Source organism: Callorhinus ursinus, unplaced genomic scaffold (assembly GCF_003265705.2).
Source record: "Callorhinus ursinus isolate GAN/ISIS: 27379988/994484 unplaced genomic scaffold, GSC_fseal_2.0 scaffold2, whole genome shotgun sequence".
NCBI classification, from domain to species: domain Eukaryota; kingdom Metazoa; phylum Chordata; class Mammalia; order Carnivora; family Otariidae; genus Callorhinus; species Callorhinus ursinus.
The window spans coordinates 36,685,659-36,710,780 of NW_027397064.1; the positions used below are offsets into that span (position 1 = coordinate 36,685,659).

Sequence of the window (25,122 nt, forward strand, 5' to 3'; positions counted from 1 at the left end):
TGAAACAACATATAAAAAGGATTATACTCATGAGCAAGTAAAATTTATCCCCAAAATGAAAGCTTGGTTCAACATTTGAAATCAAACAATGTAATATACCATAGTAATAAAGGACAAAATCTACAAGATTATCTTGATAGCATAGAAAATGCAATTGACAAAATCCAACATACTTTCATGATAAAAACTCTCCAAATTAGGAATAGAAGGGAATCTTCTCATCCTGTTAAAGGGCATTTAGAAAAAGGCCAGAGCTAATATCGTACTTAATAGTGACAGACTGCAAGCTTTCCCCCTAAGATCAGGAACAAGACAAGGATGTCTGTCTGCTCTCAACATTCTATTATATTGGATTCTATATCCAGCATTATACTGGAGATTCTAGCCAAGGCAATTACACAAGAAAAAGAAAGGGCAGCAAAACGTGAAAGGAAGAAATAAAACTATCTCTATTTTCAGATGATACATTCTTTATTTTTTTTTAAAGATTTTATTTATTTATTTGAGGGAGAGAGAGAGAGAGGGAACACAAGAATGGGGGAGCTGGAGAGGGAGAAGCAGGTTCCCCGCTGATCAGGGAGCCCAATGCGGGGCTCGATCCCAGGACGTTAGGATCATAACCTGAGCTGAAGGCAGACGCTTAACAACTGAGCCACCCAGGCGCCCCAAGATGATACATTCTTATATAGAAAAAATATAAGATATTGTCATGATTGCAAAACTCCCCTAACTGACCTACAGATTCAAGGCAAACTCTATCAAATTACAGCTTCTTTTTTTTTTTGCAGAAATGGAAAAGCTGACTCTAAGATTCATATAGAAACATAAGCATCCAGAATTATCAGAACAATCTTGGAAAAAAAAAAAGACAAAGTAGGAGGACTCTTGCATCTTCATTTCAAAACTATGAAGCTACAGTAATCAAGACTGTGTGGTTCTGGCATAGGAAAGACATATAGACCAGTGGAACAGAATTTAGAGTCTAGAATAAACCCATACATCTATGGTTAATTGGGTTTTGACAAGGGAGCCAAGACTATTCAAAAGAATGAACAGCCTTTCAACAAATGGTGATCGGACAACTGGACAACCACAGACAAAATAATCAAGTTGAACCTCTACCTCAACCCATATATAAAATTAACTCAAAATGGAACAAAGACCTAAATATGTAAAACTATAAAATTCTTGTTGGATAGACCCTTTAAGTATGATATAGTGTCCTTCCTCATCTCTTATTATAGTCTTTGGTTTAAAATCTAACTTGTCTGATATAAGGATTGCCACCCCAGCTTTCTTTTGGTGTCCATTAGCATGGTAAATGGTTTTCCACCCCCTCACTCTAACAATTGTAAATATCTATGCCCCTAACATGGGAACAGCCAATTATATAAGGCAATTAATAACAAAAGCAAAGAAACACAAAGAAAACAATACAATAATAGTGGGGGACTTTAACAGCCCCTCGCAGAAATGGACAGATCATCTAAGCAAAAGATCAACAAGGAAATAAAGACTTTAAATGACACATTGGACCAAATGGACTTCACAGATATATTCAGAACATTCCATCCCAAAGCAACAGAATACACATTCTTCTCTGGTGCCCATTGAACATTCTCCAGAACAGATCATATCCTAAGTCACAAATCAGGTCTCAACCCGTACCAAAAGATTCGAATCATTCCCTGAATATTTTCAGACCTCAATGCTTTGAAACTAGAACTCAATCACAAGAGGAAAGTCAGAAAGAACTCAAATACATGGAAGCTAAAGAGCATCCTACTAAAGAATGAAAGGTTCAACCAGGAAATTAAAGAAGAATTTAAAAAATTCATGAAAACAAATGAAAATGAAAACACAACTGTTCAAAATCTTTGGGATGTAGCAAAGGCAGTCCTAAGAGGAAAGTATATAGCAATACAAGCCTTTCTCAAGAAACGAGAAAGGTCTCAAATACACAACCTAATCCTACACCTAAAGGAGCTGGAGAAAGAACAGCAAATAAAGCCTAAACCCAGCAGGGGAAGAGAAATAATAAAGATCAGAGCAGAAATTAATGAAATAGAAACCAAAAGAACAGTGGAACAGATCAATGAAACTAGGAACTGGTTCTTTGAAAGAATTAACAAGACTGATAAACCCATGGCCAGACTTATCAAAAAGAAAAGAGAAAGGACCCAAATAAATAAAGTCATGAATGAAAGAGGAGAGATCACAACCAACACCAAAGAAATACAAACAATTACAAGAACATATTAGGAGCAACTCTATGCCAGCAAATTAGATAATCTGGAAGAAATGGGTGCATTCCTAGAGATGTATCAACTACCAAAACTGAACCAGGAAGAAATAGAGCACCTGAACAGACCTATAACCACTAAGGAAATTGAAGCAGTAATCAAAAATCTCCCAACAAGAGCCCAGGGCCAGATGGCTTCCCAGGGGAATTCTGCCAAACATTTAAAGAAGAAATAATACCTATTCTTCTGAAACCGTTCCAAAAAATAGAAATGGAAGGAAAACTTCCAAACTTGTTTTATGAGGCCACCATTACCCCGATCCCCAAACCAGACAAAGACCCCATCAAAAAGGAGAATTACAGACCAATATCCTTGATGAACATGGATGCAAAAATTCTCACCAAAATACTAGCCAGTAGGATCCAACAGTACATTAAAAGGATTATTCACCACGACCAAGGGGGATTTATCCCTGGCCTGCAAGTTGGTTCAACATCCGCAAATCAATCAATGTGATTTAATACATTAATAAAAGAAAGAACAAGAACCATACGATCCTCTCAATAGATGCAGAAAAAGCATTTGACAAAGTACAGCATCCTTTCTTGATCAAAACTCTTCAGAATGTGGCGATAGACGGTACATACCTCAATATCATAAAAGCCATCTATGAAAAACCTACAGCAAATATCATTCTCAATGGGGAAAACTGAGAGCTTCCCCCCTAAGGTCAGGAACGCGGCAGGGATGTCCACTATCACCACTGCTATTCAACATAGTATTAGAAGTCCTAGCCACAGCAAACAGACAACAAAAAGAAATAAAAGGCATCCGAATTGGCAAAGAAGTCAAACTCTCATTCTTTGCAGATGATATATTTTATGTGGAAAACCCAAAGACTCCACCCCAAAACTGCTAGAACTCATACGGGAATTCAGTAAAGTGGCAGGATAAAAAATCAATGCACAGAAATGAGTGGCATTCCTATACATCAACAACAAGACAAGAGAAATTAAGGAGTCAATCCCATTTACAATTGCACCCAAACCATAAGATACCTAGGAATAAATTTAACCAAAGAGGCAAAGAATCTGTACACAGGAAACTATAGAATACTCATGAAAGAAATTGAGGAAGACACAAAGCAATGGAAAAATGTTCCATGCTCATGATTGGAAGAACAAATATTGTCAAGATGTCAATACTACCTAGAGCAATCTACACATTCAGTGCAATCCCTATCAAAATACCATCCACTTTTTTCAAAGAAATGGAACAAATAATCCTAAAATTTGTATGGAACCAGAAAAGACCCTGAATAGCCAGAGGAATGTTGAAAAAGAAAAGCAAAGCCGGTGGCATCCCAATTCCGGACTTCAAGCTCTATTACAAAGCTGTAATCATCAAGACAGTATGGTACTGGCACAAACACAGACACATAGATCAATGGAACAGAATAGAGAGCCTAGAAATGGACCCTCAACTCTATGGTCAACTCATCTTTGACAAAGCAGGAAAGAATGTCTAATGGAAAAAACACAGTCTTTTCAACAAATGGTGTTGGGAAAATTGGACAGCCACATGCAGAAGAAAGAAACTGGACCATTTCCTTACACCACACACAAAAACAGACTCAAAATGGTTGAAAGACCTAAATGTGAGACAGGAATCCATCAAAATCCTAAAGGAGAACACAGGCAGCAACCTCTTTGGCCTCAGCCACAGCAACTTCTTCCTAGAAACATCGCCAAAGGCAAGGGAAGCAAGGGCAAAAATGAATTATTGGGACTTCATCAAGTTAAAAGCTTTTGCACAGCAAAAGAAACAGTCCACAAAACTAAAAGACAACCAACAGAATGGGAGAAGATATTTGCAAATGACATACAGATAAAGGGCTAGTATCCAAAATCTATAAAGAACTTCCTAAACTCAACACCCAAAGAACAAATGATCCAATCAAGAAATGGGCAGAAGACATGAACAGACATTTTAACAAAGAAGACATCCAAATGGCCAACAGACACATGAAAAATGCTCAACATCACTCAGCATCATGGAAATCCAAATCAAAACCTAATGAGACACCACCTCACACCAGTCAGAATGGCTAAAATTAACAAGCCAGGAAACGACAGATGTTGGCAGGGATGCGGAGAAAGGGGAACCCTCCTACACTGTTGGTGGGAATGCAAGCTGGTGCAGCCACTCTGGAAAAAAGTATGGGGTTCCTCAAAAAGTTGAAAATAGAGCTACCATATGACCCAGCAATTGCACTACTGAGTATTTACCCCAAAGATACAAATGTAGTGATCCAAAAGGGTATAAGCACCCTGATGTTTACAGCAGCAATGTCCACAGTAGCCAAACTATGGAAAGAGCCAAGATGTCCATTGACAGATGAATGGATAAAGAAGATGTGGTGTATGTATGTGTGTACACACACACACACACACACACACACACACACACACAATGGAATATTATGCAGCCATCAAAAGGAATGATATCTTGCCATTTGCAATGACATGGATGGAACTGGAGGGTATTATGCTGAGCGATATAAGTCAATCAGAGAAAGACATGTATCATATGACCTCACTAATATGAGGAATTCTTAATCTCAGGAAACAAACTGAGAGTTGCTGGAGTGGTGGGGGTGGGAGGGATAGGGGTGCTGGGTGACAGATATTGGGGAGGGTATGTGCTATGGTGAGCACTGTGAATTGTGTAAGACTGTTGAATCACAGACCTGTACCTCTGAAACAAATATTACATTACATGTTAAAAAAAAAAAAAAAAGAAGAATATAGCAGGAAGGGAAAAATGAATGGGGGGAAATCAGAGGGGGAGACGAAACATGAGAGACTATGGACTCTGAGAAACAAACTGAGGGTTCTAGAGGGGAGGGGGTTGGGGGGGATGGGTTAGCCTGGTGATGGGTATTAAAGAGGGTTCGTACTGAATGGAGCACTCGGTGTTATATGCAAACAACAAATCATGGAACACTACATCAAAAACTAATGATGTAATGTATGGTGATTAACATAATAAAATTTAAAAAAATAAATAAAACTTCAAAAAAAACTATAAAATTCTTAGAATAAAAAAGTGTTAATTTTTGTGGCCCTGGATTAGGCAACAGTTTCTTAGATGTAACATCTAAGGCATAAGCAACAAAAAAAAAAAAGGTAAACTGAACATAATAAAAATCTAAAAATTTAAAAACAGAACCCACAGAATGGGAGAAAAATATCTGCAAATCACGTATCTGATAAGGGTCTACTATCTAGAATATATAAAGAACTCTTACAACTCAACAATTAAAAGACAAACCAGTTTACAATGGGCTACAGATTTGAATAGACATTTCTCAAAAAAGATATACAAATGGCCAATAAGCACATGAAAAGACGCTCAACATTAGTCTTTAGGGAGATCCAAATCAAAATCACAAGGTACCACTTTTCACATCTACTAGGATGGCTATTATTAAAAATCAAAAAAACCAACAGTGTTGGTGAGGATGTAGAGAAACTGGAACCTATGTACATTGCTGGTGGGAAGGTAAAATGGTCTGGCACTGTGGGGCGCCTGGGTGGCTCAGTCATTAAGCATCTGCTTTCAGCTCAGGTCATGATCCCGGGGTCCTGGGATCAAGCCCCGCATCAGGCTCCTGCTCTGAGGGAAGCCTGCTTCTCCCTCCCCTAGTCCTCTTGCTTGTGTTCCCTCTCTCACTGTGTCTCTCTCTGTCAAATAAATAAAATCTTAAAAAAAAAAAAAAAAGGTTTGGTACTGTGGACAAGAGTCTGGTGGTTCCTCATAAAGTTAAACAAAATTACATATGACGCAGCAATTCCACTCCTACATACGTATCTCAAGTAAATACATATATAACACACACATTTATAGCAACACTAATCACAACAGCTGAAAGGTGCAAACAATGCAATGTCTATCAATAGATGAAAAGATGAACAAGACAAACTGTGGTGTGCGTGTATATATATATACATACCACATACAAAGACACATACACAGTGAATTCTTACTCATCTGTAAAAGGAGTAAAAGGGAATGAAGTTCTGCTATGTACAACAACATGGATGAACCTCAAAAATGTTATGCTAAGAAGCCAGACACAAAAGATCACATATTGTATGATTATATGAAATATCCAGAATAGGTAAATCTACACAGATGGAATGCAGATTAGTGGCTGTCAGAAGTCAGGGGAAGGAGGGAATAGGGAGTGATTGCTTAATGGGAACAGGGTTTCCCTTTGGGGTGATAAAAAGGTTTTGGAACTAGAAGAGTTAGTGGTTATACAACACTTGTAAATATACAAAATGCTACTGAATTGTTCAATTTAAAGTGTTTGATTTTCTATTATGTGAATTTCACCTTAATTGAAAAAACAAAATGAGATACTTCATACCCACTTGGATGAGTATATTAATTTTTTTAAAAAGCAGACAGTAACAGATGTAGGTGAAGATGTGGAGATATTTGAATCCTCATACACTGCTGGTGGGATTGCAAAATGGCACAGCTACTTTGTAAAAACACTTTGGTAGTTTCTCAAAATGAAAAAGAGTTATCCTATGACCCAGTTTTACTCCTACAGAATCAAAAACATATGCTCACATACAAAAAAAATGTATACAAATGTTCATAGCATTATTAAACAGCCAAAATAGTGGGAACAACCTGAATGTCTATCAACTGATGAATGGCTAAATGAAGTGTGGTACAGTCACACAATATAATATTATTCAACCATAAAAAGGAATGAGATACTGACATACATTACAGTATGGATAAACCTTGAAAACATTAACCTAGCAAAGAGGCCAGAGACAAAAGGCCACATACTGTTTTATTCTATTTATATGAAATGTGGGAATAGACACATCCATGGAGATAGAAAGTAGAACAGTGGTTGCCAGGGGCTGGGGGCAGAACAGAATGGGGAATGACTGTTAATGGGTATCAGGTTTCTTCTTGGTGATAAAAAGGTTCTAGAATTAGATAGTGGTGATGTTGGCACAGACTTGTGAATAAACTAAGAAACCATTAAATTGTATATTTTAAGAAGGTGAATTGACAGTATATTAATTATATCTCAATAATAAGAGGTACTAGATCAGACAATCCATCTAAAAATAAAATGAACCTTGCATGATATATGAAAATTAACTAAAAATGGATCATTGATCCATGTAAGACCTAAAACTATAAAAGTTCTAGAGAACTAAAAGGAAAATCTTTGTGATTTTAGGCTGGGCAAAAATTTCTCAGATATGACACAAAGGGTATGATCCAAAAGTTAAAAAACTGACAAGTTGGATTTCATCAAAATGTGAAACTTCTGCTCTTTGAAAGAGCATTAAAAACAAGGCATAAAATGGAAGAAAAAATATGTTAAGCACTTAGAAGATTTGCACATATACAAAAAGTATGAATTTTTTATGTAAGAATCAACACGAGACTATTTTAAAATCTCTGAAAAATCAATAATAAGAAAACTGAATTAAAATGGTTAAAATATTTGAAGAGATACTTAAACTTGTGGATAACCAATAAACAGATGAAAAGATGCTCAATATTATTAATCACTAGAGAAATGCAAATTATAGCCACAATGATATGCCAGTATACACCAGTTAGAATGGCTAAGACCAAAAGGACCTACAATACCAAGCACTGGTGAGAATGCAGAGAAAGTGGAGCTCTTTTATACTATTGATGGAAGGCAAGATTCTTTGGAAAACAGCTGCTGAATAGTTTACTATGTCAAATATTTATTTCCCATAGGATCTAGAATTCCAACTCCTGATAATTAGCCAAGAGAAATAAAAATACACGTTCATATGTGAATATTTATATAGGCTTTATTCATAATTGCCAAAATTTACCAACTCAAATGTCCTTCAAGTGGCAAATAGGTAAAGAAATTGTGATATATCCATATAATGGAACATAAACAACTGATACACACAACAAGAACTTGGATGAACTTCAAATGCCTTATGCTAAATAAAAGAAGCCAGACTTAAAATGTTGCATGTTGTATGATTCCATTTCTGGGATATTCTGGTAAAGACGTAACTATAGGAACAGAAGAACAGGTCAGTGGTTGCCAAGGGATGGAGGCAGAGGAAGAGGTTAATGATAAAGAGGCACAAGGGACCTTCCTGAGGTGAAAGAAGTGTTCTGTATTTTGATTGTGGTGGTGGTTACATAATTGTGTTGGTCAAAACTCACAGAACTGTACAGTAAAAAAAGGGTGTATTTCACTATGTATATTATAACTTAATAAGCCTGACTTCAGAAAAACATAGCTTTACAATGAATACACATTTGAAAAATATCAAATTAGACCTAAGAAAAAAATGGGACTCTGTATAAGCATTATCATTTGGCCTAATAGAACCTCTCTAATGAGCCAGTATCTTTCAGCCCCATCAACTTACACTTAGCCTACGTTCAGACAAATAAAATCAGACAAGCAAACTGTTTTAATCAGACATACAGCATTTGCCTTAGCCATGTAACATTCCCTACATTTTAAGCAAAAAGCATTCATGAATAGTATCCACCAATTTTCCAAATATTAAAAAGCATAGTGGAGGACAAACTGACACCAGTAAGTCCTTATGATAGGAAGTGAGCTTTTTAAAAAGATTCTTAGGTTGGACTATTTTTCAAATCACTAGGGTTTAGTCACTAAACCACAGATTGCCTGCCAGAGTGGTGAACTGTATTAGAGCTTGGGCTCAGAATTTATCTTTTCTTCTCTCTCCAATTCTTAAATTACAAGTTCACACATACATGGTAATATGGTGATGGTAATATGAATACTATTTAATTGGGCCAGAGGCCAAGAAGCAATCAAGGATTGATTGTTATATTGACATGTGTTGCAGAATTTACTGTCTGGGGTAGGCTAATTCTCCTTGACAGTCCAGATAATTCCAGATAACATAATCTTTACGCTCTTCAAAATTTGAAACACAAACAGCAATGTTTTAAAGACTGGCTTTCGTTTTATTTTAATAAGAATTGTATTTGTGAAGGGCGCTTGGGTGGCTCAGTTGGTTAAACGACTGCCTTCGGCTCAGGTCATGATCCTGGAGTCCCGGGATCAAGTCCCACATCGGGTTCCCTGCTCAGCGAGGAGCCTGCTTCTCCCTCTAACCCTCCCCCCTCTCATGTACTCTCTCTCTCTCTCTCTCTCTCTCTCAAATAAATAAATAAATCTTTAAATAAAAAAAAAGAATTGTATTTGTGTCTCTGGCCATTCTACCTTTTTAGAACCCAGAAAAGAGTATATTGCAGATGAAGTGACAGATGCTAACAGGTACTTAGGAAGTCTTTAAAACAAAACAAAACAGCATTGTCAGCAATGATCTCTTTGCCTCCCACAGGGCCATCAGCTCACTCTCAAGGGACTTCCTGGCTAAAATACTCAGTGAACACTAGGGCCAGAGCCAGTCATGACTCTGGCCCACACCAGATGCTCAACAAGAGAACGCTGCCCAGAAGCAGCCCCGTGCTGCCGTGACTGGAGTGCTCGGTGTTGCACCCACCTCAATGGCTCCTTTATCCTCCCACAGCCTGGTATTCGACAAAATAACCCATCTCCTCAGTAAGATAAGCTGATACCGGAGGCAGAAATACAGAAGGAAATACAGTGAAATATCAACAAAGAAAATGTGGAATACCTTGTTTTTAGCTAAATCCTTTTCCAAATTGCATTTTTCTTGCGCTATTTCTTTCTCTGTTTTATTAACCTGCCCAAGGAGGGGAAAAGAAATGGGTCCATTTTAAAGCAGCTGGCAGGCTCTACAGTAGCAGACACACCCTGCATGTTAGTTAATACCTACACTGCAGAGATAGCACATCCTCTCAGAAAAGGGGCCACTCAGGCAGTCTTTGAGGCAGAGCAGACTTCACAAATAGCCCTGAAATTAGAAAGACACGTCTGCATGTCAGACTGCTGCTTCCTTCCTAAAGAGGAAGACAGAGCTGTTCCCCCTTAACCTCCATTGTCCCATGCCTTCAGGGGAAATCAGCTTTTTATAATCTGACCCCTTAGCTATCATGAGGATGTGTGAGCTATTAGTTAATGCTATAGAAGGGTACCCTGTTTGGCACAGTCTACTTCACATGCTAAAAGACAGAGATTAGCCACCTAAAGATTTCTTTAATGGGAAACTCAGACAAACTGCATCTGGGCTGTATTTCTTATCTTTTGCACTTAAAATAGTTTTAAAGCAAGATCACCGCCACAACCAGGAGGTAACATAAATCTGCTTCTACCTACCTCTCCCTGAAATCTTTCTTTCTCCTCTAGCAGAGACTTCTTCTCTTGGATTGATGTTTCCAATTCACCTCGCAATCTTGCAATAGTTGTTTCTAGCAGCTCTTTCTGCAAGGCTGTCCTCTTCTCGGCATCCTGTGCTTTCTGGATACACTGATTATGCTCAAGGATTACACGGTCCCTGGAAGAAGACAAGGAGGAGATGTGAGCGTTAAACGAGAGTTCTTTAACTCTCTAACTAAAACATGAACTAAAGTTCATGTTCTCCAAGAACATATTGGCCAAGAGCAGTTACCAAAATGTTCTAACAAGACTAGTTCCTTGGGGGCAAAGTCTTTATCTTTGTGTCTGGCCCAAGAAAAGCAGAATTAAACGTTTCCATTAAAGATAAGAAATACAAATGCAAGAACAAAAGATACAGAAGTTGCCTATAATTTACTTACAGATGTGCTTGGAGTTGGATTTTCTCATTCTGAACAGTCTGTAGCTCAGTAGCGATACTGGCATGGGCTGCATCCAGGAGTAAGTTCTGTTCTTGAAATGTCTGTGTCATCATTTTCTGCTCTACCTGAGTTTTGGAAGTAATATTAAAAGCTGAGATGCCAGAAAGTCATTTAATAGGGTACCAATGAAAATAACTGATCAAATATACTGAATTAGCTAATGAAAGAAAAAATTTTATATAAATAAAACCTCTTTTTAAAGAATTTAATGTTCAGCTTTCTCTTTGTCCCCACTCTGACCTGACCACAATTCTATCATTTTACAGCTCTACCAGCCAACAGTGAAGATGCATTATTTACCCAGCCTGTTGCGAAATTTATAAAACTCTTAACATGAACATATTTTTAGATATAAAATTCTACTAGGAATATTTTGGTACTTTGAAATTTCAATATGATACATATTTTATTTTTAAAAAACATCAATACGTATAAAGTGAAAAGATCTCTTCACTTATACTCCCCCTCCTTAAAATAATCCCACTTTCCAGGGACAATCATGTTAATAATTTGGTATGAATTCTTTTGAAAATATTTGAAATTGCACTCAGATACTGTTACAGAAGAAGAACTATATGGCAATACCTAGGAGATATTGTGGGTTCACTTCCAGACCACCACAATAAAGTGAATAGTACAATAAAGCTAGTCTAATTTTTTGTTTCCCATTGCATATACAAGTCATAGTCTATTAGCTGTGTAGTAGCATTATGTCTTAAACAATGTACATAATTTAAAAATACTTTTTTCATAAAAATGCTAACCATCATCTGAACTCTCAGTGAGTCATAATCTTTTTGCTGGTGGAGGGTCTTGCCTTGGTGTTGATGGCTGCTGACTTATCAGGGTGGTGGCCGCTGAAGGTTAGGGTAGTTGTGGCAGTTTCTTAAAACAAGACAACAGTGAAGTTTGCCACATTGATTGACTCTCCCTTTCATGAGCGATTTCTCTATAGCATGTGATGCTGTTTGGAAAGCATTTTATCCACAGGAGAACTTCCTTCAAAATGGGAGTCAATCCTCTCAAACCCTGCTGCTGCTTTATTGACTAAGCTTATATAATATTCTAAATGCTCTGTTGTCATTTCAACAATCACAGCATCTTCACCTGGAGTAGGTTAAGAAACCACTTTCTTTGCTCATCATTCATTCAGGTTTTATCATGAGATTGTACCAATTCAGTCACATCTTCAAGCTCTTCTATTTCTAGTTCTCTTACTATTTCCACTATATCAGCAGGTACTTCCTCCACTGAAGTCTTGAAGCCCTCAAAGGCATCAGTGAGGGTTGAAATCCATTTCTTCAAAATTCCTGTGAGTGTTGATGTTTTGGCCTCTTATCATGAATCACGAATGTTCCTATTTATGGCAGCTATAGCTTTGTGAAATAGATTTCTTAAACAATAAGACTAGAAAATTGAAATTACTCCTTGGTTCATGGACTGAAGAATAGATGTTGCGTTAGCAGGCATGAAAACATTAATTTTGTCCATCTCTATCAGAACTCTTGGGTGACCAAGTACATTGTCAATGAGTAGTAATATTTTGAAACGAATCTTTTTTCTGAGGATTAGGTCTCAGCAGGGGGCTTAAAATTTTCAGTAAATCATGTTGTAACCAGATGTGCTGTCATCCAGGCTTTGTTGTTCCATTTATAGAGCATAGGCAGAGTAGATTTAGCACAATTCTTAAGGGTCTTAGGATTTTCGGAATGGTCAAGGAACACTGGCTTCGACTTAAAGTCACCAGCTGTGTTAGCCACAAACAAAGGGCCAGCTTCGCTCTTTCTCTTCAACGAGTTGGCCAAGCAGCAGATGCACAGATGCAGATTTTTGTGAAGACTCTGACCCCCACTCTGACCCTGCAGATTGTGCCCAGTGACACCATTTAGAATGTCAACGCCAAGAGGTGCCTTGGTGGCTCAGTTGGTTAAGTGTCTGGTTCCTGATTTCAACTCAAGTCATGATCTCAGGGTCGTGAGATTGAGGACCCGTGTCAGGGCTCTGCACTGAGTGTGGAGCCTGCTTAAGAATCTCTCTCTCTCTGGGATGCCTGGGTGGCTCAGTCGGTTAAGTATCTGCCTTTAGCTCAGGTCATGATCCTGGAGTCCCAGGATGACACCCCACTTCGGGCTCCCTGCTCAGCAGGGAGTCTGCTTCTCCCTCTTCTTCTGCCCCTCCCCTCGTTTCTGCTCTCTCTCACTCACTCACTCTCTAATAAAATCTTAAAAAAAAAAAAATTCTCTCTCCCTCTCTCCTTTCCCTGCTCTCTCTAAAAAAAAAAAAAAAAAAGTCAAAGCCAAAATCCAAGACAAGGAGGGCATCCCCCAATTGGCAGTATCTGATTTTTGCAGGCAAACAGCTAGAGGATGGCTGCACTCTCTGAGACTACAATATCCAGAAAGAGTTCACCCTGTAGTGGGTGCTTTGTCTGTGGGGCTGCATCATCACATCATCGAACCTTCCGTCCTCTAGCTCACCCTGTCACAACTGGGACATGATTACCTGCTCCAAATGTTATGCTTGCCTGCAGCCCCGCGCTGTCAGTTGCTGCAAGAAGCGCAGCCACACCAACAACCTGTGCCCCAACAGGATGGTCAACTAAGGCCCTTCCATCAGCTTTTCCTTCGCCCACAGGGCAGCCTCCTGCCCAAGCCCCATGGCCTGTAGCTTCAATAAAGTTTCCCTTACATTGAGTGGGAGGAAAAAAAACCAACAACAAAAAGCCTGTTTTGAAGCCAGGCATTGACTTCCTCTCTAGCGCTGAAAACCCTAAAGGCATCTTCCAATGGCATCTGTTGTTTAATGTAGCCACCTTCATTAATTATCTTCTAGATCTTCTGGAGAACTTGCTGCAGCTTCTACATCAGCACTTGCTTCACCTTGCACTTTTATGTTATGGAGACCGCTTCTGTCCTTAAACCTCATGAACTACCCTGCTAGCTTCCAACTCTTCCTCTGCAGCTTCCTCACCTCTCTCAGCCTTCATGGAATTGAAGAGAGTAAGGCTCTTGCTCTGAGTTAGGCTTTAGTCTAAGGGAATGTTGTAGATGGATTGATCTTCTATCCAGATCACTAAAACTTTCGCCATATCAGCAATAAGGCTGTTTCACTTTCTTATCATTCATGTGTTCACTGGAGTAGCATTTTTAATTTCCTTCAACAGCTTTTCCTTTGCCTTCACAACTTGGCTAAATGTTTGATGCAAGAGGCCTATCTTGGCTTTTGACATGCCTTCGTCACTAAGCTTAATCATTTCTAGTTTTTGATTTATAATAAGAGATGTGAAACACTTCATGTGAATACTTAGAGACCATTGTAGGGGTTATTAACTGGCCTAATTTCAATATTGTTGGGTCTCAGGAAATAGGAGGTCTAAGAAGAGGGAGAGGTATGGGGAAGAGCCAGTCAAAGCAGCCAGAACACACACATTTTTTAAGTTTACCATCTTAAATGGGCATGGTTTGTGGTGCCTCAAAACAATTACAATAATATATCAAAGATCACAGATCACCAGAAGAAAAATAATAATGAAAAAGTTTGAAATGCCATGAGAAGTGCCATAATGTGACAAAGAGGCACAAAATGAGCAAATGCTATTGACAAATGGCACCAACAGACCTACTAGATGCAGGATTGCCACAAACCTTCAAGTTGTAAAAAATGCAATTGTCTGCAAAGCACAATAAAACAACATATGCCTGTAATTGTTTTGCACAATTTATTTCCTCTGGCTCACCATTTTGGACTTCTCAAAACATAACATTTTTATTTTTTATTTTTTAAAGATTTTATTTGACAGAGACACAGCGAGAGAGGGAACACAAGCAGCAGGAGTGGGAGAGGGAGAAGCAGGCTTCCCACTGAGCGGGGAGCCTGATGTGGGGCTCGATCCCAGGACCCTGGGATCATGACCTGAGCTGAAGGCAGATGCTTAACGACGAGCCATCCAGGTGTCCCTCAAAACATAACATTTTTAGACACATCCCTTCTACCTACAACTTATAAACCTTTTGCAAGTATACAATTAACAATTACTTCTGTAAACATATTTTAAAACACTTTTATCTTAATACTTGATTGCAAAGCAAACCTTCACACCTTTGGAAAATAAAATCCCATTTGTGTAACATTCCAAAGTTAAAAAATGTTTGTGAAAGTGTGAAGACATGTCACATTATTCTATTAAACTGTTAAGTCCATGAAAGTAGAGATTTTGTCTTGTTCACCACTATAATCCCATCTAGACCTAGCATCATACCTGCACAGAGTAAACACTAAGTGCTTGTTGAATTAATGAAAAATATTTATTATCTGTTATATGCAGTGATAAGCACTATGGGAAATAGCAAAGATGTATAAGATGATGCCTCCAGTTCTAGGAAGCTCACAATGTTATCCAGGAAATGAGCCATGCATATAAACTGCTACGGAATGCAAAATAGAGAGGCAGCATAATGTAACAATTAAAAGCATTGACTCTGCAGTCAGACCTTGGTTTCAATCCAGCTCTACCCCTTACTAGGTATGTGACTTCAGGCAAGTTGATATACTTCTCTAAACCTCATTTTCCTTATTTATAAGATGAGGATAATAAATATTCCTTTACATACTGGCTGCAAGAATTAAAGGAGGTAATATATGTAAAATCATTAGTATAATGCATGGTATATACTAAGTATGCTCCCAAAAAAATGACAGCTATTATTATGAGAGTCTGTTTAATGTCCTAGGAGTCGGAGTTAACAGAGAAAACTCATTCCCTCTTGTTTGAGTGAGCAAGCTTCCTGATTTGAGTCTTAAAGAAAAAACAGAATTTCAAATAGCTGAAGATGAAATAAAGACCATTCTCAGTAGAGGGAATGGCATAAGCAAAATGGGAAACCACAGGTGTTTGAGGAAATGGTATTTGGGACAGGTAATTACTTTTCTTAAAGTAATGGTATTTGAGAAGAAACCATTAGGACTGAGTATAAGGCTAAATGACCCCCTGATGAAAACTGAAAACCACTAATCAAAAAATAAAATAATTCAGTAAATTTCTTGGAACTGTTAAAGTATTTTATTTAGCCACTTGGTCATACACATTTCCTAGTTTCTTAGCCAAGGAGTTTTCTTGTGATTCTATCAGAAACTGACTAGTATTAAATGAATACCTGCAGAATGGCTTGGTGGTCAGCAATAATTCTGGCATTTTCCATACTAACAGTCTCAAGCATGCTGTTCAGCTCTGAACACTTTCTAGTCAGCTGGTCATTCGAAACCTAAGACGATATGTACAGCAAGTCATAGATCTCTCCAGTAAATAATTATTTTTACTTAACATATTTTTAATGATGGTATAGTATTTCATTCTGTATGTGAATCTAATTTATTTAACTTATCTCCAATTGATATTTCATTAGGTAATACTTTCAAATATTTGGAGTCAATACCCCACATAATTCTAAATCAAAACGTTCATCTGGTAGAGCAACTGAAGCATTCAACGGTTTACTGATCTCCTGTTCACAATTTTGAACACTGGTGAGACAGAGCAAGATATCTACAGAATGGACTTTACAATGTAGATGCCTAGCCAAGATTACAGAAATTCATTCCCAAAATTAGATGAGCATTCAGAATTGTTTAGCTAATAATACAAACTGTCTAAGCTCTTTCACCACCAATTACAGTATCCATAAGAGCAAAATATAGATAATTGTACCTTTTCACAAGACAGATCATCCAAAATTAAAAATCTTTTGTGCAACAAATTTATCAGATAATTCTGTTGTCTTTTTGATATTTGAAATTTTTATTCCTGAAGAAAACATTCATTCATCAGTTGTTTTAGCAAAGTGTATTTGCCAAGGATTTTTTTTTTTTTAAGTTTAAGCCCAATAGAGGGCTTGAACTCATGACCCTGAGATCAAGACCTGAGCTAAGATCAAGAGTCAGATGCTCAACAGAATGAGCCACCCAGGCACCCCAAGGACCTTATCTTTTGTTATTATTTTTTAAAAGATTTTATTTATTTATTTGACAGAGAGAGATAGCGAGAGAGAGAGAGCACAAGCAGTGGAGTGGGAGAGGGAGAAACAGGCTCCCCACTGAGCAGGGAGCCCGATGGCAGGGCTCGATCCCAGGACCCTGGGATCATGACCCAAGCCAAAGGCAGACGCTTAATGACTGAGCCACCCAGGTGCCCCAGATCTTATCTTTTAATGAACAAGTTCTTCAAGGATGGGGACAAATAACTCTATAGGATCAATTTAAAAAAACACTCAAAAAATGGTAACAAGAAAGTAAAGAAATGAAAAACTATCTGGGAAGCATAAGTGGTAGTATAGTAAAGAAGTAAGGAACACGTTCAGGGCATTTTAAAATTATAACCAGATGTACAAACTATTCACCAAGGAATACCTAGAGGTAAGACAGAGATGAACTCCTGATCCTTGAAAAGAATAATTTTCTTTGGAGCCAGAAGGCCTAAGCTCAAATTCTAACTCTGCCATTTATTACCTATGTTATTGAACTTCTTTGTATATCAACTTCCTTATCATTAAAATGAGAATAATAAGGGCGCCTGGGTGGCTCAGTTGGTTAAGCGACTGCCTTCGGCTCAGGTCATGATCCTGGAGTCCCAGGATCGAGTCCCGCATCAGGCTCCCTGCTCAGCGGGGAGTCTGCTTCTCCCTCTGACCCTCTTCCCTCTTGTGCTCTCTATCTCTCATTCTCTCTCTCTCAAATAAATAAATAAAATCTTTAAAAAAAAAATAAAATAAAATGAGAATAATAAGTTTCTATAGTACTGCTATTACAAGCATTACAATTTGTTAGTAACATAAGGTGCTTATAATTATGCCTGGAACATAGAATGGGTTTGGTAAATGTTAATTACTACTACCAGAGCAAGAGTAGTTATTTTCATTATTTTATAAAATAACACATTTATTTTCTATTTTATCATAAAGAGAGTATAGCAACATTATGATCCCAACACTGAAGTAATCAAATTGTACTAACAAAAAGTTTTTTAAGTGATTAATACCATTTCACTGACCCTATGAGAATTAACTTCTTTGCCTGCATGTGCGCGCGCGCGCGCGCGCGCACACACACACACACACACACACACACACACATCAGCTAAATTTGGCAACCACCATCCCACAGAAAACAGTTACACATAACTCTAAAATCCGGCAAGCATTTATTATGTTCCTACTGTGCTGTTTGTTATAAAAGATACAAAGAAAGTGTAAGCATAGCCAGTGGCACTGAACTGCTTAGTTCATAGGTGTAGATGAAAGTTATATATTTAATGAGTAAATTATAAAGCAAACAAAGACAAAATGTAAATTAGTGCATGATTTAGCAGTGTATCTCATATACTTATGTGTCATAGGAGATTTGGTGAAATGGGAAGTGTAGTTTATGTGATAATGGTTCATAGATGAAATAGATTTTAAGAAAAAAATGTGGATGATGGCAATGGTATGAATTTATACAATTAGAATCAATCTTTGTTCTTGGTTTTTTAATTGAACAAAATTATGCAACATGTAAACACAAAAATGGAAAGATTTACCTGTGCTTTTGTGATGGGGAAAGGACAATTTCTTCAATAAATGGTGTTGGAAAAACTGGACAGGCACATGCAAAAGAATGAAACTAGACCACAACCTTGTACCATACATAAAAATTAATTCAAAATGGATCAAAGACTTGAACATAAGACCCGAAAGCGTAAAATTTCTAGAAGAAAACATAGGTAATTTTCTTGGTCTCATACCAAAAGCAAAAATAAACAAGTGGAACTATATCAAACTAAAAATGCTGTGCTTCTGCACAGCAAAGGAAACCATCAACAAAATGAGAAGGCAACCTACTGAATGGGAGAAAATATTGGCAATCATACATCAATATCATATATATAATAAGGGATTAATATCCAAAATATATAAAGAACTTATAAAACTCAGTAGCTTAAAAAAACCTGATTAAAAAATGGGCCAAAGATCTGAACAGACATTTTTCAAAGAAGACATACAGATGGCCAACAGGTACATGAAAAGATGTTCAACATCACTAATGATCAGGGAAATGCAAATCAAAACCACAATGAGATATCACCTCACAAGAGAATGAGGTATCACCTCACATGAGAATGGTTATTACCAAAAAGACAAGAAATAACAAGTACTGGAGAGAATGTGGAGAAAAAGGAATCCTTGGGCACTGTGGAAGGGAATGTAAATTGATACAGCCACCGTGGAAAACAGTACAGAGGTTTCTCGAAAACTTAAAACTAGAACCACCATATGACCCAGCAATTCCACTTCAGGGTATTTATCTGAAGAAAACAAAAATACTAACTCAAAAAGATATCAGCAACCCTACATTAACTGCAGCATTATTTACAATAGACAAGATATGGAAATAACCTAAGTGTCCATTGATAGATGAATGGATAAAGAAAATGTGGTATGTGTGTATATAGATAGGTACAGATATTATTCAGCCACAAAAAAGAATTTACTCTTGCCATTTGCAACAACACGGATGGACCTTGAATGTATACTAAATGAAATATGTCAACCAGAGGAAGAAAATACCATATAATCTCACTTATATGTGGAATCTTTAAAAAAAATGAAAAACAAAATACCAAGTTCACACAGGTGGGTGCCAGAGGAAGGAGGTATAAGGGATGGGAGAAAGTGGTAAGAGGGGTCAAAAGGTATAAACTTCTCATTAGAAAATAATTGAGTCATGGGGATATACTGTGCAGCATGATGACTATAGTTAATAACATTGTATTGCATATTTGAAAGTTGTTAAGAGAGTGAATCTAAAAAGTACTCGTCACAAGAAAAAAAATTTTTAACTATATATAGTGATGGACGTTAACTAGAATTATTGTGATTATTTTGCAATGTATACAAATGTTGAATCATTATGTCGTACACCTGAAATATAATGTTATATGCCAATTATACCTATCATGATAGTATGAATTAATATAATCAGGATTAATTTGTTCTTGGTTCCTTAATTAAACAAAATAAAGTAACATCTAAAAACGATAGAAATGATAAGATCTTACCTGTGCTTTTTCTGATGTTTCATGAAGGGATACTATTTCAGACCTCAAATAGGCATTTTCTTCGTGTTCCTTGTTGAAAGACCTCTGTACATTCTATAAGAGCAAAAACATAAGTTCTCTCCTTTCTTACATGTAAGAGCTATTATGAATATCTCTATCAAAATACCTGTTCTGTATTTTGGCTACTAGGAGTTCAAGTTTTTTTTTTTCTTTTTTTTGTCTTATGTTCAATTAGCCAACATATAGTACATAATTAGATTTTGATGTTGTGTTCAAAGATTCATTAGTTGTGTATAACACCCAGTGCTCTAGTACTAATGATATATATAGTGTCTTGTAAAGAATTTTTAAAAATCTTGGTATCTTCAACTCTCAAACTTCTCTTTTTAAATAAATTATAAAAACTGTTTCAAACTGGAAAGAATTTGCCTAAAACCATAATGTAAATATTTAACTAGCATCCTCAAGTCAAGAAAGTTCTGCTAAGATGAATAGTTGTCAGTTTATATTATATACACATTATTTTCCCTAAGCAGTTAAGATTTTTTGTGATTTCAAAGAAACACATTCAAAGATCTTTTAAAGCCCTAAGTACGTGAAGATGTTTTCATCAAGGAATACCTGGGTGTGAAGCAAAAGAAAACACCTTTGCTCTAAAAACAAACAAACAAACAGGTGACAGGGATGTGAGTTGTGGGTTAGGTTTTCCCTAACAGGTAGTTACTGAAATGGGGAAGGGCAAAGTGCAAGTCCTCTCCCTATGGAGAGAGGACTTTTATTTTTCCAGGAGAAGCATCTCAAGGCTTAAAGTAAACATCACCTACTACAGGATTAGAAAGAACCCAGAAAAATTATTCCAAAAAGGATCTACACATTAAGGTTGATTTAGAAATGTATTAAGATATAAATGTGGTAATAGTTCTTTTTTTCATTTTTTATTGTGGTAAAATATAAACATAAAATTTCCCATTTTAATCATTTCTATGCGTACAGTTCACTTAAGAATATTTAAGTGTTAAGTTCAGTGGCACTAAGTATATTCACATTGTTGTGCAACCATCACTACCAAAAAGTAGTTATTTCTTATATTTCATAAAAACTTTTTTATAACAATTATTTTGCAATAAGGATAAAATGCAAATTAGTCTCATAATTTTTGCTAATTCATCTTTTTTTCAAACCACAATAACCTGCCTGAAATGATTTCCTAATACCCAGTTGACAACAGGTCTGAATATGCAACTCATTTACACTGCAACTTTTTCCTAATAAAGGCTCCAGGAGAATAAGAACAATTGTAAACCAACACGAGTGAGGAAATATTACTTAGTGAGAGAGGAAAGAACATCTCTGAACTCTACAGCCTCAAAACTTACCTTATTTTCTTCAACCAACTTGGAAATGAGTTCATCTCTAGAAACTAAAAACAAAGAGTCCACATAACTATGGTAATAATAACTTACTACAGCGACATTGAAATCACACAGTATCTTCTCCCGGAGTAGCTTGTTTTCTTTTTTTCCCCAGTCTGTATGTTGTGTAAATAAGGAGAATGCAAGTATTTCTACCATATTTTTATAGACTGGAAATTAAGTTATGAAATTATCAAGAAAATAGTCCACAGTTACGTGCAATTGTCAATGAGACATATTTTACTCCAGGCATAGAGGCTGATGCATCTGAGGGATTTTAAAGTGGAGAGGCACCTGATCAAAAGCTTTTTGTTAGAATAACAGAGGCTCAGTAAGGAAGGGGATATCAGTTTAGTAGCTGTGCAGTAACCAAAGTATAAACCAATGAAAGCTGGCTCTAAGGGAAGGACACTGAAGATGCAAAGGGAAAACACACTCCAGAAATAACAAGAAGGGAGAACTGTCAGGACTTGGTGGCTGGCTGCTGGGTTAAAGGCAATAGATGAGTCAAGGAGAATATCTAGGGTCCAGATTTAAGCAATGGAGTGGGTGGCAGACTCTTCAACTAAATAGGGAACACAGGACGGGGAGCAGGTTTGGGGGATAGAATGAGTAAGAATGATTGCAATATTTAAGTATTCACCGTGTGTTTTGAGGTATCTGTAAGGCATCCATATATAGATGTTTAGTTGGCAGTAAGATACCATCTGGAGCTCAGAAAGATGATTTTATGTGGAAAAAAAAAAAAAGATTTGAAACCACCCAGAGAGTATATACAGTGAAAATAAAACCAAAGATAGAAACAGGGAACAGTTTGGCATTGTATACCAATAGCCTAAAGTAAACTTTTCTGAGAGTAACGTTTTGGCTTCATGAAAAATGCATAAAGATTTATTAGTTTTGTTTCACTTAAACATTCTAAAGCCAGAAAATTACAAAACACATAAAAACTCACACTTTATGTAGGATATAGTCAGAGAAACTATACTTTTTGAGTATATTAAGTCCAAGACTCATTTCAAATAGAATAAACGCTAATTTAAAATATGTGAAGGATAAAAGATAATTATGTGATCTATTCTAAAAATTCCAGTAATCAAAGTAAGAATGAAAGGAGAGTGTTCATCTTACTTGGGAGAACAATTTCATCACTTTAGTGTGTGTGTACAAAAGTTTATTGCTAATAATTACATTTTTAAATTCATTAAAGCAAATATCTAGAGGCATTCCTTTTATTAATCTAGTTAGCCTAACTGTTGTACCTTAAAGTAATCAAACTGCATGCATGTAAAGAGTCTGTTACTCAATATGAAGCATATAGTTGGTATTCAGACAGGCTTCCTTTTCCTTATGTTAATTTTAATAAATGTGTAATTTTCATCTTTTAAATAGTCTTCCATATATTCTTTACAAAATTCAAAACTAAAACATTAATCCAATCAGAAAGTGACATTGAAAAAAATTACTACTATAGTAAAAAGATCTGTGTTTTAGTCCCAGCTATCCTATTTGCCGTAGGTCCTTGGATACAGACCTTTTTATTCTTCTATAGAATGGGGTATATTTTCTTATCTTGCTCACAAGATTATAAGGTCAAATGAGATAATGTGGCAGCACCATAAAATATAACGTGTATTTTTTGTAGCCACATAATCACAGGAAGATGGAAAATTATCTTGAGGCATTATCAGTGAGAACGCCACAGATAATTCACTACTCAACAACTAGAAGGAAAAACTACTTTCTGTTAAAAGCAGAACAAAACACTGACAGATTACTCTTTGCTCCATGCTTTTTATAATTTTCATTTCCCTTTTGGTATTCCCTGCTCTCACTACAGCCAGAGAGCATAGAAGGCACACTGGCAGGAACACCAGAGGTAGAAGATACAGGCTCAGGCATCGCTTTAACTTTGGGAAGTATGGATAGTTTAGCGTGTTACATGCGATCGTTTATGTGAAAGCTCTATGTAAACCATAAAGTGTTACTCATGTGAAGCACTGCACTGTGATCCCTATATTTGATACTGGCTGAAACTGCTTTCCACTTATATATTAACAACAGTAAATACGACAAGGGCTGATGGGTTGGAAGAATCATGACTGAACAACATGGGATCATGACTAGACTCATCCATTTCCTAGCTCAATCACCTGTAAGGACTCTGTATACTCATCTGTAAAATGAGGACATTAAACTCTAAGATAACTTACAACCACCCATTGCTACAAATACAGGTCAATAGAATGGTAACCTGAAAAATGGGAGTCTGACATGATCAACGGTTAGAATCAGGTTAGCAACTATTAAAGGACTTATTTCCTTATTAATATTCTATTATCCAATATTCAATCTAGATTTCTAGAAACCCAATGTTCCCAAGTCCATGAACACTTAAATAAACCTGAGAAAAAATTTAAATACAGAATAGTTTACAGTTAAGAGGATCAAATTCTATTTTATTACTTTTTTTTTTCAGTGCCACAGACAAAAAGGCAATCAACAATTTTTTACATTTGGTCCTGTGGTAAATCTCAGTAACAATGACCTCTTCAAGAACTTCGGATCTTAAGAGTTTTTGCATGAAATCTCAAAAAAACTAACAGAAATGTAATTTCTAGCATCTATTTTCATACTTAGATCAGACTTGAGCTGTGAGATAGAAGTCTCCAAATCTCCTTTTTTCTGTTGCTCCTGTGCCAGTAGTTCTTGGGTGGTCTGCATAGACCTGCGTAGGGCAATGCAGTTTTGCTGCAAGATCTGCACCTGAAATGTGTAAGAAAAATTCCTTTCTGTAAGGTAAAGATTTCTACCAAACTACCTCAGAGCACAAGTGTAAGGCAGATTTTCTGATCTTAACAACACTGAAGGGAGAAGGGGAGTTTCTATGTTAAAGATTTCAGCAGGGTGCAGTGTTTTACAGTAGGGCTGTCCGACAGACCTTTCTATACACTCTCCAACACAACATGCACCAGGCACAAGTAACTGCTGAGCACTTGAAGTGTGTCGAGAGTGGGTGAGAAATTGAATTTTTAATTTTATTTAACTAATTTAAATTTAAATAGCTATATGTGGCTAGTAGCCACTATATTGGTAGTGCAAGTTATAGCAATAAAGGATCATTTACAAATTCCTCAAGTAGGGGCATCTGGGTGGCTCAGTAGGTTAAATGGCTGCCTTTGGCTCAGGTCATGATCCCAGAGTCCTGGGATCGAGCCCTGCATCGGGCTCCCTGCTCAGTGGGGAGCCTGCTTCTCCTTCTCCCTCTGCTGCTCCCCCTGCTTGTGCTAATAAATAAAATCTTAAAAAAAAAAAAAAAGAATGGAAAGAGGTTAAAAAACAGCAGTTGTATAAATTTAAAAAAAATTTTTATAATAAAAAAGTGGGGGGGGGGACACCTGGGTGGCTCAGGTGCTTAAGCAGCTGCTTTTAGCTCAGGTCATGGTCCCAGGGTCCTGGGATTGAGCCCCACATCGGGCTCCCCACTTGGTGGGAAACCTGCTTCTCCCTCGCCCTCTGCCTGCCGCTCCCCCTGCTTGTGCTCTCTGTCAAA

General features: G+C 37.0%; 1 protein-coding gene across 6 annotated transcripts in view; it reads right to left on the reverse strand.

Moving 5' to 3' along the window:
• The window catches only part of CCDC150 (coiled-coil domain containing 150), a 77,557-nt gene that overhangs the window by 35,284 nt on the left and 17,151 nt on the right, over positions 1–25,122 (reverse strand). For 4 of the 6 annotated variants that reach the window (XM_025894281.2, XM_073880884.1, XM_025894265.2 and 1 more), the window contains 7 exons: positions 24,206–24,335; positions 21,534–21,577; positions 20,158–20,250; positions 16,223–16,330; positions 11,010–11,134; positions 10,570–10,747; positions 9,968–10,036 (listed from right to left, as the gene is read on the reverse strand). In XM_025894281.2, the coding sequence (XP_025750066.1) occupies positions 9,968–10,036; positions 10,570–10,747; positions 11,010–11,134; positions 16,223–16,330; positions 20,158–20,250; positions 21,534–21,577; positions 24,206–24,335 (747 nt within the window). Of the gene's footprint in view, positions 1–9,967; positions 10,037–10,565; positions 10,748–11,009; positions 11,135–16,222; positions 16,331–20,157; positions 20,251–21,533; positions 21,578–24,205; positions 24,336–25,122 lie in introns of all 6 variants that reach the window. The other 2 variants (XM_025894288.2, XM_073880882.1) reach the window with 2 other exon arrangements.